General features: G+C 54.8%; 1 protein-coding gene across 1 annotated transcript; it reads right to left on the reverse strand.

Moving 5' to 3' along the window:
- Positions 1-5,179: 5,179 nt before the first annotated feature.
- Positions 5,180-18,858, reverse strand: CADM4 (cell adhesion molecule 4). The gene is made up of 9 exons (XM_032325729.1): positions 18,714-18,858; positions 9,738-9,884; positions 9,253-9,405; positions 8,866-9,000; positions 8,339-8,503; positions 8,107-8,197; positions 7,522-7,694; positions 6,581-6,709; positions 5,180-6,034 (listed from the first exon to the last, which is right to left on the reverse strand). Exons 1-9 carry the CDS (start codon positions 18,775-18,777, stop codon positions 5,925-5,927), a joined length of 1,167 nt encoding a protein of 388 aa, XP_032181620.1. The 5' UTR covers positions 18,778-18,858; the 3' UTR covers positions 5,180-5,924.
- Between the last annotated feature and the right edge of the window lie 289 nt (positions 18,859-19,147).

Raw genomic sequence — 19,147 nt, forward strand, 5'->3', positions numbered from 1 at the left:
AGTCTAGAAGGACTTCCATATTTAAATGAGTGGTATGACAGCACTAGTTTGTGTCAGCCCTAGTCCTATCCTTGGCAAGGCAGTGTCTCAGTCTAAACCCCAAATCTGACATATTCTAGCTATGTAGCTTCAAGCAAAGGACTTAACTTTTCCAGCCTGTTTCCTTCTCAGTACAAAAGGGCTCCCAGGGCTTAACCCATGTAGTCCTTATAACTATGTTGAGAGATTATCACCTCCTTGGTCCAAGAGGAAACCGAGGCACAGAGAGAATTAACATGTAGTTCAAGGTCACACCAACTAGTTGGTGGGTGAACTAGGATTTGGTGTTACCCTACCTTTAATAAAATGAACTTCAGACTGAAAAAACTTTCTGAAGATTCAATGGGCTCCTTCAATATAAGCTGCCAGTATGTGGCAGGTACTCCATCCACAATGGCTATTAATGCTCCCACCCATAATCCTTTCTATTAACCCCAGCCATTCCGGACTTCTTACCTCTCCCAGTGCTCACCAGGACTTTTCACATCTGTGGGTCTTAGCAAATGCTACTATTGCTGTCTGGAATGTCCTCCTCTCCCCTTGTCTGTCTGGAGAACTCCTACTTGCTCTCTAAAGCCCACCTCAAACACAAGAACCTCTGTACTTCTTCGAGCCCAAATACCATCTCCACCTCTGCCAAGAAGTCTTCTCTTTCTTCTCTCTCTTCACCCATACCTCCCTACACACACACACACACACACACACACACACACACACACACGGCAATTCTTTTGTCTCCAATTGCACTCCTTGGTAGTAAACAGCCGGGAAGAGCAAGTTAGTCAAAGGGATGGCAGCTACACCTCTTTATGCCAAGACTTGTACTGGGGTACACAATGGTGGAAAACATGCAATCCCTTCAAAGCCTCAAGCCAAATTTAATTCTTTTTTTTTTTTTTAAAGATTTTATTTATTTATTTGACAGAGAGAAATCACAAGTAGATGGAGAGGCAGGCAGAGAGAGAGAGAGGGAAGCAGGCTCTCTGCTGAGCAGAGAGCCCGATGCGGGACTCGATCCCAGGACCCTGAGATCATGACCCGAGCCGAAGGCAGCGGCTTAACCCACTGAGCCACCCAGGCGCCCTCAAGCCAAATTTAATTCTAAGGACTAAAAAAAAAAGTGAAGCCTAGAGGAGGCTGGGGCATGAGGGTAGAGGGATGGGGGAGCTGCTAGCAATGGCAGGGGAGCTTTCTAAAGACACATGGGTCTGGAAAAAAAAAAAAAAAAAGACACCTGGATCTGGGCTTTAAGAACAAGGAGATTCATAATTGTTAGAGGAGAGTTGTCATAATACCCTATTACTTGTAGGGTCCCATTTAATTTGGGATGTCTACTTTATGCCAGGATAAGTCTGCCAGATTTAGTAAATGTAAACAGATCATGTCTGGTTAAATTTTAATTTCAGATCAACAGAAAATTATTTAATATACATAGGTTCCATGCAATGTTTGGGATAAATATTTCTAAAAGGTTATTTATCTGAAACTCAAATTTAACTGGACGTTCCATATGTTACCCGGCAACCACACACTAGAGACAATCAGGACTTCCCACGAGATTACCAGGAGACATCGCTCACCAGTCCAGCCTACCTTCCCCCAAACTCACATCACACAAGGACCTTCCATAGTCAAGTGGAGACACTCTTTGGTGCACAAATCCCATTCCAGATGTCAAGTGGAGACACTCTTTGGTGCACAAATCCCATTCCAGATGTCAAGTGGAGACACTCTTTGGTGCACAAATCCCATTCCCACAACGGGCCATACTGGCTTCCACAATTTAAAAGGACATAAATGAGGCTCCCTCACTACCACAAGGAAAACACTGCCTAGGCCCCACCAAATCCTGAACCTACAGTAACCAACTCCCAAGATGCCCTGCGTGAACATAACAGGCACTCGTTCCTACAATGCTAAGGCAAGGAGGCCAGAGCAAAACCTTATGCCAGACAATAAGGACTGGTCCCCACCATGCCCTGCGGCAATCTGTCCCAGGATGCGTCGGGCCTATAACGACCACCTTCCAAGGTGTTCTGCATCGAAGCATTCCGAGCTTCCAGGATGCTCAGCGGAAGGTGTGTGACAAAAGGGACTGGTTCCCCACAAGGAGTTAGGATAATGCTTCCCAGAATGCACTAGGCCCATAACGACTAGCGGACCGCCTCCCACAATGCCTTAGGGCGGAGCGTCCCGTTTCCCCAGGATGCCCCAGGACTGCACCGAGCCGCGTTGGGGGAGAAAAGGGAGCCTAGGTCTCGCCCTCCGGCGACCACGGGCCAAGACGGCTGCCTGCTGGCCCCGGTGACGGGAGCCGTCACTCCCATCATGCAGCGGTGCCGTAGCGCCCGCTTCCCAGCATGCCCCGCGCACCCCTATCCCGGACACTCACCGGCGCTAGCTGCCCCCGCTCTGGCTCGGCGGCGGCGGCTGCACGCCTGGGCTCTGCGCCTGCGCTGCAAGTCGGGTAGGAGGGAGTGCAAAGCGGCGTGGAGAGCCTAGGGCGCTTGCGCGGCGAGATGAACCATTCCCGTCGCACAGTGGGAAGAGGGGCTCTCGGAGTCGGGCCATCGACAAGGCCCGCGCAGGGGGTTGCGGGGTTTGCCCCTCGCTGTCCGGGTTTACTTGGTACAGTCCGCGGCAAAACGGAACAAGAAACTGCAAGGCTTGCGCGTGCGTGAGCGAGCGAGAAAGCGCCTTCTAGAAAATGGGATGAGCTAGGGGTTGGGAGCACCAGCTAGGCCTGGATCCTGTGCCTGAGGCTTGCTTATTTGCATAATCTTAGTGAGGGACAATAGGAGCCCTACGGCGCTGAAGGGATGATTTGCATATTCCCCGCAGAGGCCGTACTCCAGAACGCCGTGATTAGCATATGGGGGGCGCTTCTGAACAAAGCGCATGCGCTGAGGGATCGCGGCTAGCGCTGAGCGGGTGGCCTTTTAATTGGCATCAGTTTGCACCCGGAGAGGGGGCTCAAGGGCCAAGACACTTACTAACCCTCACAAGCCCTCCCCCCACCCCCAGCATAAATATTTACTGCTCTCTTGTGTGCCAATCCTTGTGCTGGTGGGCACTGTGGTTTCCGCTGTAGACAAGACACACCTGGCTCCTACCTTCATGGCACCCCAAAGGAAGGAGAGCCACACGTCAGACCCACAACCCAGAGTAGTCAGACTTGGGATGAGTGGTGTATAGGAAACTGTGGGAGCCAAAGGAGATGCCTGCCCCAGCCTGGAAAGGCTTCCAAGAGGTAGTGAACTTGAAGCCAAGGATGAATAGAAGCCAATTAGAATAGGAGTTTTTCTGGCAGAGGGAACAGCAAGGGTAGAAGCCTACAGGCAAAAAGTAGTGCAGGATTTAAGAAAGTGATAGCAGCCAGGTATGTCTGAAACACAGAATTAAGAGAAGGGAAGGGCTCTTACAGCTGAAGTTAAGAGCTTAGACCACGCTGACGGTATCGGAAGCTGTTGCAGGGTTCCGGTCTTCCTGGAATTGACTCTGATTCCAGCTCTCCAGTGAGCTCCCATTACACTTAGAAAAAATCCGAACTCTATCATGGCTGAGGGGCTGTACACGTGATCTTCTCCTACTTGTCTCTGACTTCACTCTCCTCTATCCACTCCACAGTCTAGCTCCACTTCCCCTCAAACACTGTAATCTCTTTACCACCTCAGGTCTTTCCCCTCACTATTCTCTTTGCCTGAAAATGCTTTTCCCTCTGATCTTTGAATAGCTGGTCTTACGTTCATCATTCATTTCTTGGCACAGGTGCCAATCAGGCTCTCCTTGATCTTTCAAAGATGGCACCTCCAGATTTGCTTTAGAAAAGTGAGTAGGGTTGTGGATAAAATAGGTTTGGCCATGAGTCAGTAGTTGTGGAACCTGGGGTGAAGGGTGCATGGGACTTCGTTTGTCCTGTCTACTTCTGCAGTTCAAGTCTTCCATAATAAGTTAATAATACCCCACATCCCCTTACGCTGAGTTTTATCTTAAGGGTAATTATGGCAATCTGAAATTTAGGGTTGTTTTTTTGCTTTCTTGCTCAGTCTGTTTTCCTCATGGAAGCTTTGAGAGGGTTATAATGGAGTCACCCTTTTTCTTTGGGTCCTCAGGGCCTAGAACAGGATCAAGGTTCAGATTAGTACTAAGGCATCTAGAACACCTAACATTTGCCTATTTTGTCCACCATGGCATCTCCACATCTTTGAGCAGCACTTGGCACAAAGTAAGGGGTCAATATATTTTTTAGTCTAAAATTAGAATCACTTGGGGCGCCTGGGTGGCTCAGTGGGTTAAAGCCTCTGCCTTCGGCTCAGGTCATGATCCCGGGGTCCTGGGATCGAGCCCCGCATGGGGCTCTCTGCTCTGTGGGGAGCCTGCTAACTCCTCTCTCTCTCTCTCTGCCTGCCTCTCTGCCTACTTGTGATCTCTGTCTGTCAAATAAATAAATAAAATCTTTAAAAAAATAAAATAAAATAAAATTAGAATCACTCATTTAAAATTTAGTTGAATGAGTGAGGGGTCAGAAATGCCAGGCTAAGGGGGTTTGACTTGACCTAGAGGTGAAGGGTTTTGAGCAGAGCAGGGACAGGTGTTGCCAGGGTGAGATGTGAGTCATTAAAAGGTCCTTTGGAGGCTGACATCAGGGGTAGGGGTAAGCCAGGGTAAGGATCCAAGCCATTGGATCTACTACTGAAGAGACAGGACTCAGTGACCTTTGGCTGATGGAGTGGCCAGGGGAAAAAAAGACAAAAAAAAAAAAAACAGATTTCTTGGAAAAGAGGAGGTGCCCTCCTTACCTCCCTCATACAGGGAGGTAAGGACCCTCTCCTGTCTTGAACCATCCACCAGTAACCATCTTACTCTTCTCCCTCCTCCCTCCCTTAGTCCAGTTCCCCTCCCAACATAGTACAGCTCTGGGCAGAGGGACAGACACACAGCCACCTGACACTTGTTCTCTCCTCAGTTTAATGGTGGTTAGTGGGATTGCCAAACCCCCTCCCTGTTCCCCTCCCCGTACAAAATGTGTTTTGTTTTTGTTTTTGTTTTTTTTACAAGAAAAAGGGGGCAAAAGCCAGGAATGAGGGGAGGGGGGTGCAATCTGATATTTTCATACAGATTTTTACTTTTTTTTTTAATATATTATATATAAAACCATAGAGACCAACGCACCCCCTCCCCAAACTCCTTTCCCTCTCCCTGGAGGGCCTGGAGGAGAGACAGGGAAGGCCCCCCCAAGGAGTGGGTGGACAGAGAGACAAATATGGATAGGACAGATAGGGGGGAAGGAGGTGGAGGGAAGGGGAGCCCAGGAACCTGGGGATTGGAGAAAAGGGTTGGGGCTGTCTCCCTCATCGCCCCCATCAAAGTTATGACACAAAGACACAGAATCCCTGTTTCCATGCCCTCCCCCCACCCTTACCCCCACCGTGCAAACATGGCTTTGCAAAGAGGTGCCCAGAGCTCTGTGGAACTCCTACAATGGCTGGCACGGGGTCTGGGACCCCCAAAGAAATCTGTGTTCCCCTTCCCTGCCCCCCCACCCTTCCCAGAATCTGACCCCCTACCCACAAGACCTGGTTCTGCAGCCTAGGGGCCCTGGCCTTCCCCCAGTTATCTTTCCCCAACCCAAACCCTACCGCCCTCCCTGGACTTGGGGGGTCTGGACCTTTGGCCCCTGCCCCCTGGGGGGCCCAGACTTCTGGGCCCTTGCTTCTGGCCCTTGCAGAGACTCGGGATCCGACACCCCCATCCCTGCCCAAGTGTCTGAGGTGTTAGTGGTGGGGGGAGAAGCCCACCATCCCAGACTCTGGTAAATGTCTTTGCAGCTGGCAGTGGGGTGGACCCCAGCCCAGGACCAGGCCCAGGCCTGGGTGGAGGTGGGGTCAGATGAAGAATTCTTCTTTCCTCTTGTGTCCATCGCTGCCATTGAGAAAGGCTTCTCTTGCTTCTCCCTGCTCATCCAGGCCACTGGCCTCGTGGGTCAGATAGGAGCCTGAGGGGTGAGAGACCCCCAGGCAGAGGCAACATATATGTGGACCCAGGAGTTGTACAGAAATATACAGGAAGAGGGAGACAGACAAGACATACCAGGCGAAGAAAGAGGGAGAAATGGAACATACAGGAAGAGAGCATCAAGTGCAGGGGATAGCAAAACAGGGGCAGAGAGAAAGAGGTAAAAGCAGAATTAGGAAGACTCCAAAAGTTCACAGAAAGACCACCCTTATCCATTCTCTTGGCGGTGTTCCTTGCTCTGCTCCCAACGAATCCAACAATTAGGAAGATAAATTGTTTTATTCAAACCCACGGCCTTAATTCGCCTTCAACGTTTCACCCCTTTTAGAGTCGTGGCAGAAAGGTCCGCCCTTTTGGAATTTTGGCCCCAGGTGCCGGTGGATTTCGAACTCAGGGTCTGGGTTCCACCCCTGTATCCCCTTGGCTGTACACCCGCCCTCTTACCAATCCAGCCCTATGCCCCGCCCCCTCCCGATCCCACAACCAACGACACCCCTCGCTGAATTCAGACCCCGCCCCCACTCACCCTTCTGCCGTACTGAGCACCAGACCATGCCCACCAGCACACATATGATCAGAAACACCAGTAGCGCCAGGATGCCGCCCACAATGGCGTAGGGCACCGACGTCTGAGCCTCTACCACCGCACCTGGGTCTGCCAGAGATACAGGGCGCAGGACCAGGTCATCGGAGGAGGGTCCCAGCCCTGCCCCATCGCTGCTGATCTCTTAAACCAAACCACACAACTAACTGTGCTTGTATGTGCCACGCCCCTCAAATTACTGCCACTCCGGGCCCCTTGTCCCGGCTCCACTCTTTCCTGATGCTCCACTTCCACAAAGAATGCGTGCGGGTTGGTTTGTACACTGCCCGACCCAGCCCTTGAGACCTTTTGCCAATACCATCCCACTATTCCTCCCTCCACCCCACTCCCCAAAAAACAGAAACAGGAAATCCCATTTCTTTCAGCTCCTGGGACTCACAGAACTTCAGGTCCAAATCCCTTCCCATCTTGTCTAAAGCGCTCCAGGTATTTAAAATGCTGCGCTAGGGCCCAACAACCTCCGAAATGCCTGTCCCACCGTCATAAGGGCTAAACACATAACACTTATTTTGTGCTCGGGGCCATTCCAACCGCCTTATACATTTAGCTCATATAATCTTCACAACCCTATGAGGTAGGTGCTATTGTTTATTTCCACTTAACCGGTGAGGAAACTAAGGCGCAAAGTTACCCGCAATAGGACACTGCGGAGCTCAGTGTGAAACCAGACGGTCAATCTGGCCGCAGAACTCCAGGAGTTCTGGTGGCCGTTGACCCCAAGGAATCACACTTTGCACAGGCCCCTTGAAAACCCCTCAGACTGTCCAAAGCAGCTTGCCCATTCCCAAGGCCCCGCCACACCCGGGACGACCGGAGACCTCCTCCGAGGCCCCGCCCCCTGGCCGGCCGCGGCCTGCCCTCACCGTAGACCACGAGTACATAGAGCGCCCTCGCGTGGCCGTGCTTGTTGGACGCCTCGCAAGTGTAGGTGCCATTATCTGCTGATACCAAGCCTGGCAGTGTTAGCGTCTCCCCGACCGCCTCGGCCCGCTCTGGCAAAGACTCATTCCCGCGGTTCCAGCGGATCTGGTTTGGCCTGGGCATGAGCAAAGTATAGTGAGAGTTACGGACACAGGTGCCAACATCCAGTTCTGACTTCTCAATAATCTAGATAAGTAGCATCTCCCAAATAACAGGGTCCTTACTAGACCCATCCTTCCAGTAAAACCTGCAGTCCCGGGCGCAGCTCCCACCCAACACCAGTCTCAGGAACCCAGCCTCCCGCCCACTGCCTGTTCGACTGTCAGAATCCAGGAGCCCAGGGCCCCACAGCTTCCTTCCTCAAGATCCACAAGCCCAAACCCCCAGACTCCTCCTCCCTCAGGACACAGAAGTCCGGGCCCCAGGCCGCTCTGTTCGCTCAGTCCCCTCCCTCTTCCCCGAGACGCAGGCGTCCAGGTCCCCGATCTTCTGGTCAGGACCCAGGAGTCTCGGGTCCAGGAGCTCACCTAGGGTTCCCCGATACAGCACACGTTAGCACCAGCGTGTCTCCCTCCCTCACCACAGCTTGGGAGGCGTGGATCCGGGCCGTGGGGGAGTCTGTGGGCGGAAGTGAGATGGGAGAGTGCTGGTTCAGGTCATCACACGGGGCTGGAAACACTCCCGGGGGCAAGCGGCTGGCGTTGGGACCCTCTGGTCCCCCCCAGCCCTGTCTCCGGTCCCGGCCCGCCAGGCACTTACACTGGACGTCCAGCACGTACTGCGTCTGCTTGCTGTGCCCGGAGGGCAGCGCCTGGTTCTGCGCCTCGCAGATGACGATGCCGCCGTCGTCCTTGCGGTCCACGCGAAACCGCACTGTGCTCGCCACGCTCCAGACCTTGCCATTTTCCTGGCCGCTGCTCACTCCTGCCAGGCGGGGCGGGGAAGCTGTCAGGCCAGGGTCGGGCTCCGCCCGCCGAGGGGGTACCCACCCCGCCCACCAGCCCAAACCTAAGCGCGCTGTAAGCCAGGCTCCGCCACTTATCCGCCGGCCGCGCTCCCCGGCCTCCAAGCCTCGCCCCACCCCCCGAACCAAGCCCACCGTCCCAAAGCCGCGTCCCAGAACTCCTCTCTCTTTCACTCCCACGCCCTCTTCTCTATCACTTCATTTCATCGCTGCACATCGAGCGGCCACTGTCTGTCCGCGCGCTCTTCTCCAAGCCCCGCCTCCTCTCGGTCCCACGCCCCCGCCGGCACCTCCCCTCCCGCCCCCGCACCCCAGGTAGTACCTTTCAGCTCCTTGCGGTCGCGGTACCAGCGCAGGACCGCGGCAGGGCGCGACCGCGGAACTAGGCAACTGAGCTCCACCTCGCCTCCCTCCACCGCCTGCTCCCGAACCTCCACCACGGGATTCTCTGGGGCCACTGCCGTAGGGAGGAAGAGGTAAGGGGGGCGGTCAGCTGAGGCACTAGGTGGACTCAAAGTAACACGGGTCCCGGGGGGCGGGGGGGCAGAGGTCAAACCCAGGCTAGAGGCCAGGAAGACCCGCCGTGTTTACCGGGGCCAGGTGTCCAGGAGGTTAAAAAACAACCAGGTTAAAAAAATCAAGGCTCAGGATAAGAGAGAAGCAGAGGAAAAAGGAGAGGGGGGTTGAGGCTGAGGAGGGGAGGCGTTACCCAATACAGTGAGCGTGGCAATCTGGTGGTGGGTGTCCTCCGTGTAGAGCTGGCAGAAGTAGCCCCCCTCGTCTTCCAGGCGGGCATCTGAGAGCCGGATCCGCACGCGGCGTGGGGAGAACTCCTCAAGCTGGAAACGTTCGTCCTTCAGGGCTAGACAGAATGGAATAGGAAGGGATGAAGCTGGGGAATCCTGGCTTGAGGGGTCCCCTCCTTCCACCAGGAGCTTAAAGATCCCCGCTCTGCGTCCTTTCTCCAGCCAGCCATACCTGTGCATCTAAGGGGCCCACCTAGTTTTTCCCTTGGGGACCCAGAATGATGCAGGCCCTCCTGCCCACAGGACCAGGAGTCCAGACCCCTAGCTCCACAATGTCAGGACCCAAGAGTCCACACTCTCCACTCTGGCTCTGTCCTCTTTCAGGACACAGGGGTTGGGCCCCAGCCCTCCTCCTTCAAGACTCAAGATTCCCTACCCCAGCACTCACCGCGGGTGCCGTTGAAGAAGAGGGTCTGCCGGGCTGGGTTCTGAATGACAACTATGGACCCATCGTACTGGTGCAGACGGCAGGTTATCTCCGCCACCCCTCCCTCCGCCACGGTCACATTCTCTGTCTGTACTTCCTGTCCAGCCCCTGGACCAGTAGACAGAGAAACTAGTGGAGGGCTGCAATTCAGTCTTTTCTCTCTCCCTCTGTTCCTCCCCCAGCCAAACCGCCAATCTCTTTCTTTCCCCTCTCATTCAGTCCATCGCATCCTCCTCCATTTCCTGAGGGCTGGACTCTGGGAGATGGAGAAAATCCGTCCAGAGGGGCTGCCTTCAAGATCCATTGGTATGTGTTCTAATGGGGACAGCATGGGGCACACCAGGAGCCCAGGGGAAGGGGAGAGACCAGGGCCACCTAGGGAGATGGGTGATCAAAGAAAGTTCTGGAAGGAAGCTCCACTGGACCCAGATCTTAGAGCGAGCAGATCACCAGGTGTGGGAAGCTGCCCATCTTCCACACCTGGGCACCCGTTGTAGTCTATCTGCAAAGACGGCCACAATTTCCTTCCCATCCCTGCACGTGTCCTTTTTAAGTTGACTTCGCTCCTCCTCTCATTCAGGGGACACTCTGGCCTTGTGAATCTGAGCAGGCCCTGTGACTTGCCATGGCCAACAGAATTCCCTAAAAGTGATACTGTTTAGAGTTCTGGAGCCCAGGCCTTGCCATTTCCATTCATGCCCTCTTGCTGTCCTGAGACCCTTGGGTGAAGACTCCCAGACCAGCTTCCTTGACGGCAAGGGACCACGTGGAGAGAGAAGCCCAACCAGGAGCCAACACCACCTGCCAGTCATGTGAATGGGGCCATCCTGACCCCTCCAGCCCCAGGTGACTGCAGCCACCTGAGGGACTCCAGCTGAGACCAGAAGAACTCCCCAGCCAATTCAGTCCAAACTGCTGACTCCCAGAGTTATAAGCAAATAACGCGACTCTTGTTGCAAACTACCACGTTCTAGAGGGTCTGTTACACTGCTAAAGTTAACTGGTACGACACACGATCAGGCTACATTTCCTACGATCCCTTGTACTCAGCTGGGGCCATGTGACTGGGTTCTGGCCAATGCGATGTAGGTGGAACAGAGAGACACCCCTTCCAGTCTAGCTCATATCACTCGAGATCCTTCTCGCTGGCTGAATGGAGAGGACCCCGAGGAGCCTTAGGAAGACAGGATCACAAGCTGGAAGGAGCCCAGGGCCCTGACTGACTGTCCCTTGCGACCTGCCTGCACAAGACTGTGACACGAATGAGAAATTCACTTTTTTGTTAAGCCGTTGAGATTTCAAGGCTCACGTTATTGCAGTTAACCTATCCGGATTAATCCATCAGAGGAACAAGGCAGGGGATTAGTAAGGGGGTATTTTCAGCAGGGGCACAGCCTAGAGTGGAGCTCAGAGCTGGGGTTCATCAGCGTCACCATCATCACTGTCACGGTCATCTTCAAAATAAAATAACCACATAGTGGTAGCTAGTGTTTATTAGGCACTTGTGTCAGGCTCTGCAGTAAGGGTATCAGCTGTACAATTTCCATCTCCTCACCATGATATCCGAATAAGCTGGGCACTATTATCAATCCCCAGGGTTTTTTAATTCCCATTTGAGAGATGAGAAAAACTGGTCTGGAGAGAGAAAATGACTTGCTCAAGGTAAGGCGCAGTGGGGGGTGGGGGGCGCAGAATCTGCATCTAGAACTCTCTCTTAATTCCATAGTTTGCTTCCACATCCCCTCCTGGCTGTCTGGGTGGAAGGAACTGTGTGCAGCACTGGGGAGAGGTTCTGGGATGTGCTAGTGAGGGGCCACGAATGCCAAGCTAGGAGATGAGCTTTTATTCTGAAGGCTGGTGGAGGGAGGTTTTTAAACAGGAAAAGTGCCATGACCAGATTGGGTTATTTACCTTTAAATGTGGGATAACTATAGCTTCGTGTCTCTTATGGCCCGTTCATTCAAGCGTTTCCTGAATGTAGGTAGGTGTTTAGGGGCTGGGTGCCCAGAGATGAGTCAGATGAGGACCCTGCCCTGGAAGGCCTTCCAGATTTATGGGGAGGTACACATAAATCAGTGTAATAGCCCATCAGAAACGTTATATTCCCTGTAACAGGGCTAGGTAACCTGACTGGGATGCTGAGGGGTAGAAAAGATAAATTCTGGAGGATGGAGGCAGAGACAGCTAGCTTTCTAGCCAGGACCCATATAATTCCCTTTTCTTAATAAAAGAACCCTGAGTGTATTTATGGATGCCCTATGTCCAGCAGAAAAAATACTTCCCAGACTCCCTTGCAGCTAAGTGAGGCCATGTGATAAACTTTCATCCCGTTTGATAGAAGGAAAACTAACTCCTCTGGTAATTCATGTGGTAATTTGGGGAGGACTTCCTAAACAAAGGGGATAAGTCAGTCTTCTTCTAGGTCACCTTTATGCTGCCTGGAACTAGGATGTGAGGCCTGGAGTTCTGGCAGCCATTTTGACAAGAGGACAAGGGCAGTAGGGATGGTGGAACTAAGAGCCCCAAGGTGCCTGAATCTCTGGTGATGATGTGGAGCTGGCTGCCTACTTTTGGACTTCGCTGAGGTTTGAATATCATGCTTTGTGTATATAAGCCTATTAGGGGTTAATTTAGCACCTCCTGGAACATCAAGCTTAATATGTCCAATCCTGGCCTTAAGTATTTTCCTCTCCATGTTTTCTCAATCTCCGTAAATATCACAACCTCCAACCAGTTGCTCAGGCCTAAAAACCTTTCCCTCACTCTGACATCCATTCCATCAGCAAGATCTATCCATCTACCTCTAAAACACCCAAAGCAATTAACTTTTTTTTACCTCCTCTACCACCACCCTAGTCCGATGACACCATCTCTTACCTTGACCTTCAAGAGTTACTCCCCGGGCTCCCTGCTTTCATGCCTGCCCCCCCTCAGGCCATTCTCCACACAGCAGCCAGATGGATTTTTCAAGAAGGTAAATCAGATCAAGTCATCTCTCTGCTTAAGATGCTCTGAAGGCTGCCCATGACATTGAGAATAAAATCTGGCCTCCTTCCCTGGGCCTTCAAGGTGCTGTGTGGCCCGGCCCCTCTCTGACGGCAGTTCCAGCCACCCTCCCGCTACTCCCTTCATTCCAGGCTCATTGGCCTCCAAGTTCCTCAGACTCACCGAGCATGACGCCACCTCAGGGCCCTTACACTTCCCTTGGCCTGCAGTTCTTTGCCCTTGATCTTCCCACAACTGCCTCCCTCATGCTCTCATCAGGTCTCTGCTCACTCGCATCCACACCTCCTCGGGGAGTCCTCCACTCACACCTGGTCCCTCTGCCCCCAGAACACTTTCTCTGCCATGCCATTTGTACTATTTCTTCTACGGAGATCTCCCTGAAGTTATTTTGTTAGTTTGCTTACTTGGTGATTGTATTTGTCCCCCATCACTAGAATACACACCCCACGAAGGCAGGGGTGTCATCCACTGGTTTTGCTGCCGCACCCCTAGTGCCTCAAAGTGTGCCTGAAACTCGGTCCATGTCTGGGAGACAGAGGAATGAACAGCTTATGTCAGACAGGATTTCACTTCTGCCTCCTGATGACTTTGAGACGTCATCATTCTCCTCCTAAACACCTGGGTTGATCCCAGCTGGACCACTGGCCATCTTTGTGACCCTGGGCAAGTGGTGTGACTTTTTTGATGCCCTCTATGTAAAAGGGGGGATGATGCCAGGGCCTGGAGCCTGGGGAGCCCTTCCTGCAAAGCTCCTGTTATTACAAGTCCAGAAACATACCCATGCACAGGAAAACTGGCTTGCCTGCACATTCTGGTGCCTAAACAAACAAACAAAAAAAACACCACAAAAAACCACCAACAAACAACCATCTTAAAGCCTATCCATAGATAGGACCTCAGGGCTAGCCCAGTGCTAGCCCCCCATTTTACAGATGTGGAGAATGAGGCTCAGGGGTCCCAGGCAAGACAGTGGCAGAAACTCAACATCTCTTGGGAGCCATCAGGAACTCTACATCTGTCCCCCCCTCAATTATTCCTCTGCTCTCTGCTTGCGGGTGCACATGGAGTGAGGGTGGGGGGCTTTTGTCTTGTTCCCTCCCCCTCCTGAGGAGTCAGTAACCAACAGTGTCCGTGCCTGGAATATTAATGTCCCAGGAGCTTTTGTTTCGGGGTTGGGGAGTTGGGGGGTGGTGAGGCGGGACTTTCTGGTCTGAGAGGGCGAAGCTTTTGGGACTGGGGCACTGGCCCTTTAAACGGTGTTGACAGCCTGGAGTCGTCATGGGGATGGTGCCTGGAAAAAGGGACTGGGAGGGCCTGGGAAAGAGTGGCCAAGCAGGTGATATGTAGAGACCCAGAATCCAGCCCTCTCTTCCCTTAGATCCGGGAATCCAACCTCCCACTGCCTCCTCCCGGGATCCAGGAGTCCAGGCTCCTAGCCTCCTTCTCCAGTCAGGATCCAGGAGTTTGGGTTCTTAGCCTCCTCTTCCTCCTGCAACCCTAGAAATCCTGATCTTCTCCCCCTTCAAACCCAGGAGTCTGGGCTTCCAGCCCCCTCCTCCTTCAGGACCCAGGAGCCAGGGGTCCAGAGTGCACAGCTGCTGGATGTTTCCACGGAGACTAAACGGGGTGGGGGGAGCACTTCCTGGGTCCTGAGTCAGCAAATACCCAAGGGAGTCTCAAGGTCATGGTTCCGGGAAGGTCACAGCCACCCCCTCTGTATCCGCTCCCCAGGGGGCTCATGGCTTCATGCCTCCTTCCCCCACTTCCTCCCCTAGGGAGGTGGTACATCCCTGCGTCCTGAATGAACCCCCCCTTAGCCCCCCATCAATGGCGGAGTCCGAACATCCTAGCACAAAGCGTCAATTCTTCCCCAGCTCAGCCTTGTGAAGGCGCCTGTATTCGCAGGACCTAGGCATCAGGGTCCCAGCCCCTCCTCCCTCAGAAACCTGGAGTGGGACCCCCAGCACCTTCCTCTCCCAGGAGTCGGTAGTCTGTACTTCTATTGCTAGGCGTATGGACCCTCAGGTCTCTTCTCTCCTCAGACCCAGGAGTCCAAGCCCCCAGCCCCTACACACACACACACACACACACACACACACACACACACACACACACGTTCAGGACCCATTGCCTTCTACCCCAGGAGAAGTCTAAAACCCCAGCCCCTCCTCCCTTGGACCCAGGAGTCCTGGCCCCCAGCCTCCTCCTCTCCCAGAAACTTGACTCCTGGTCCACAGTCTTCAACCCTCAGAACCACAGTCCTGCCTTCTTCCCAGCCCCCTGTCCCTCTCCAAGGGGGACAAGGGACCAAGCTTCAGGTGGGGGCGTAGGGGTGAGTCAGCAGCCTCACACACAAAGTGCCCCCTGTGGCCCCCCTCACGTTCCTGGGATATTCAGAACTCCCTAGATTCCGGGCCTCGGGCCCAGCCAGGGGGTGGGAGGTTCCCCCTGGGTATGGGGTCATGGGGGAATTCCTGCTCCCTCTGGGAAGGGTGCAAGCCTGCACTGAGCCCTCACTGTCCTATCCTCCACCCCCAGTCCCCTCTATTCACCCCCTCCCAGGAGAGCCCAGGCTCTGTCCCTGCCCTCTTGCCCACTGAGAGCCTGCAGAGGAGCCTTGAGGCCGGGCTCCCAGAGGACCTATGGGCCTGAGACAGGCTTGGGGTCCACACTGGCAGGAACCAGTGGGTGCTTGGGTCTTGGTGCCACAGGCCATTGGGCGCTGGCAAGTCTGACTGTCTCCAGGCACCCCCCCACCTCCCCCACCCAGAGAGAGAAAGCTGCCTTTGTGTTCCCCAAGACGGGGACAGGCCAGGCTCGCACGACATTAACCCACCCCAGGCCCCAGCCCTGCTGTGTCTAAGGTCTTGGAATCCACTGCAGAACCTGACCCCTGCTCTGGGGACTCGGGCATCTGGCTCATGGGTGGGTGGGGGTCAGGGACAGAAACGTCCCAAGACCTGCACCCCGGGGTGACTCATACTGGATGGAAGGTCCCCCTGATCTTAGAGGGGCCGGTCAGAACTTTAGCAGGGAAAAGTGAATCACTTGGGAGGAAAACATTTGGGATCAACAAGCCCCCCCGCTTCTACAGAGCCCCCCTAACTCTTAACAGTCTCTCTGTCTTGTCTTTGTATCTGGATATCTGTTTTCTCTGCCCCTTTCAGTTCTATCTGATTCTCGGCCTGGGAATCTCTGGTTCTGCCCGCGTGCATCTGGGCGGGCAACGCATCTCCCTGTTTCTCACTTCCTTTCGGCTGCCCGCCCTGGGCCCTTCCTTCCTTTGGCATAAATCTCATCATCCTTCTCCGGTGTTCTTGGCAGATGTGTAAGCCAGGAAAGACAGAATTCGTTTTTGAAAGGGCACAAAGGGACCCCATCTTCCAGCCCCATTCCTGCTGGCTGGCCAAGGAGAGAGAGGAAAGGGGGTGACAAAGAGGAAGATGAGGTGGGGACCATGGGCTACCCCCTCAGATCTGGTGGCCAAGGTCATTCAGAAATACCCAGTGAGAAGGAAAGCAGGCAGGGCCCTCTGACACCAGGTACTCTGGCTCCCTAGCGCATATGGTACAGAAGGGGAAAGTGAGGCTCAGGAAGGGACAGGGGCGAACATGAAATTACACCAGAGAGAGGCCGATCCCTCGGCTCCCAGTCCAGAGGGCTCCCCAGGATACCCAGCTCTCTCCCAACTTGTAAAGCCCTGTGCTGTTTAATTTAGAGAAAGTTTACCGAAGGGATTAGGGTGCCAGGACACAGTGACTTTAAAATGAGAACCAAGCCTATCCAGCTACCTTCCCAGGAATGCTGGAGAAAGGATCCCTGGGTAGGCCGTCATCTTGGTCCACCTCCTGATTCTGAGACTCCATCCCATGACAGTCTAAGCTGTCAAAATTTTAGATATCAGAGTCGTCAAGATTCAGTCGAGATCTCAGAATTTTAAAGATGTCAAGAGGCTAGAATCCTAACGCTATCAAGGTCCTAGGATTTTAAAGGTGTCAAGATTCTAAAGACTTTGGGATTCTAGGATCCTGAAGGTGTCAGTGTTTTAAGATACCCTCAGGTTCTTTGTTTACTGGACTCATTGGTTCTAGGATTCTAGGAATCTGGTTTTGGGGCCTAAAAAAGAAAGAGAGAAAAATAAAAACTGGATGGCAATGTGGTACCAAAGCGCTCATCTGGGAAACTGTGGCGTGTCTGCTGCAAAGAGAGGAAGAAATGATGAAAGTTTCAAGCAGTGGCAGAAGACTGTAGAATAAAGCAAGGGGCAGCAAAAGAAGTCAGCTTTGCCCCTCACCAGGTCTTGAGGAGAGGAAAGCTCTGCCTCAAACCCTGCAGGGGTGGGGCGAGGTGGGGTGGGGGGGCTGTTGTAACCGCACCCAACTTGCTAGAAACCCCTTGGGAGGTCTGAGCTGGAGTTCCCTTTCAGGTCACTGAGTTCAACATCCTCACTTTACAGAAAGGGGTACTGAGGCCCAAAGAGCGGAGGGTGCTCAACAGCCCCTGCTGGGGTGAATGGCAGCAGGCGGGATTTAAATAAACTCAGCCCCCCAGCCCTGTGCCATCTGGCTACCCGCCTCTCCCAAATCTCTACACGGCTTCCTGCCCTTCCCCGCTTCCCGGTGCTGCTCTGGTGCTGCACTCCCCCTAAGAGCAGCCTTCCCCACCAGGGAGTTGGTGGGGGGGTCTGTGGTAGGATCGAGGCACACACGCACTGTGGGAGTGTGAGTGTGTGGGTGACGTTTCCTGACCTTGTCTCTAGCCTCAGGGTCACCCTCTCTTGGAGGTCCCCGGTTTTTCACAGAGTGTGTTGAGGATATGTGGACGGCTCCCTGCCTGTCCTGGAGGGGGTCTTCTCTAGAAGTTATGGCCTGGGTGTGTGAATGGTTGGGGATGGGCAGCGTTTGGGAGGCAATTGCCGAATCCACGTGTGTGCCCACATGCCAAGGTTCCTCACACACTTCCCCACACACATACATACACACACATTTCCCTCCAAGGCCCTTCAGGGTGCCCTGTCTGACTCAATTCCTCTCCAGGGCGACAGAGGGATAAAGGGATGGAGAAATGAAGGATGGAGATGGGGGAGGTTGTAAGGGTAGAGAGGGGAGGCAGAGAGACAGGGGACAGGGACACCCTGGGACAGGGATGGGGGTGGGGGGGTGGGGGGTGGGGTGGGAGGAGGATAGATGGTGGGGGGAATGAGGAAGAGAGGTGACAGAGGGGGCTAAAGAAACAGGCAGGAAAGACAGGGGATAGAGAAAAGGGGATGGGACAGATGGGGGACAGAGAAACAAGGGTGACAGTGAGACAGGGACAGAGGGAGAATGGGGGCAGAGCGAGAGGGCAGAAATATAGAGGGGCAGAGAAGAGGGAATAGAGATGATGATGGGGGGACAGAGTGACCCAGTAAAAAGGGACAGAGACCAAGGGACAGAGGTGGGGGACAAAGACAGGATGGAGAGGTGGGGGACACGGAGGCAAGGAGAAAGGGGGACAGTCAGGGGGACAGGACTTCCAGACTGAGGGACAGAGGACAAGGGTGGGGGACAAGGAGAGAGACTAAGGGACTCAGAGACAGGCGGACAGAGGGACGCAGAGACCGGACAGAAGGGCAGCGGGACCGGCCCGGAGAAGGCGGGCTTGCGTGTGTGTGTGTGGGGAGGGGGGGTCTCTGTCCCTTTGTCCCCGCCGGGATCGGGGCCTGTGCAGGGTGGGGGGACTGCGGCACAGCGGCCGGGGCCCGCGTCCCCCTCCCCCGCTCGCGGCTCCCAGCTCCCTGCTCCCGGCCCGCGCTGCGCTTTGTCCCGGGGAGGGGGCCCGGCCCGGCCCCGCGCGCATTGTTCGGCCTCTGCGGCCCCGCGGCAGCCGGGCTGTCACCGCAGCGCGCCCCCCGCCCCGGCCCGGCCAGCCGACCCCGGCCCTCGACCCTACCTGGCCCCGCCGCGGCCGCCCACAGCAGCAGCAGCGGCCACTGGAAGCGCCGGGCCCGGCCCATGGTGCCGCCACCACCGCCGCCGCCGCCGCCGCCGCCACCGCCGCCGCCGCCGCCGCTCGCTCCCGGCCCGGCACCTGCACCGCCCGCGCCGCCCGCCCCGCCCCCGAGCCCCGCCCCCTGCCCGCCCGGGGGCGGGGTTCCGGGGCCGGGGCGGGGCCGGGGCCGGGGCGGGGCCGGGACCCGAGAGGCGTGAGACCCAGGGGGACCACGGGTTGATGCGGGTGGGGGATGGTGAGGGTGCGACCCCCAAGAGCTGGGGAGATGGGGGGAGGCGTGCAGGGGGTGCGGGAGAATGGGAAGGAGCTGGGTGAAGGCAGAGGTCGTGGGTGTTGTGTGAAGAGGTGAGCGTGAGGATGTTGGTGGAAGGGCG

The sequence above is a fragment of the Mustela erminea genome, chromosome 19, assembly GCF_009829155.1.
Source record: "Mustela erminea isolate mMusErm1 chromosome 19, mMusErm1.Pri, whole genome shotgun sequence".
NCBI classification, from domain to species: Eukaryota; Metazoa; Chordata; class Mammalia; order Carnivora; family Mustelidae; genus Mustela; species Mustela erminea.

Bases quoted from the DNA above. Each gene is read 5' to 3' on its own strand.
- CADM4 (XM_032325729.1), bottom strand. From the start codon at position 18,777: ATGGGCCGGGCCCGGCGCTTCCAGTGGCCGCTGCTGCTGCTGTGGGCG. The intron at 9,406-9,737 runs GTGAGTGCTGGG...CATTCTGTCTAG, and splicing joins CTTCTTCAACGGCACCCGCG to CCCTGAAGGACGAACGTTTC. The intron at 6,710-7,521 runs GTGAGGGCAGGC...TATCTCTGGCAG, and splicing joins CTATGTACTCGTGGTCTACG to ACCCAGGTGCGGTGGTAGAG.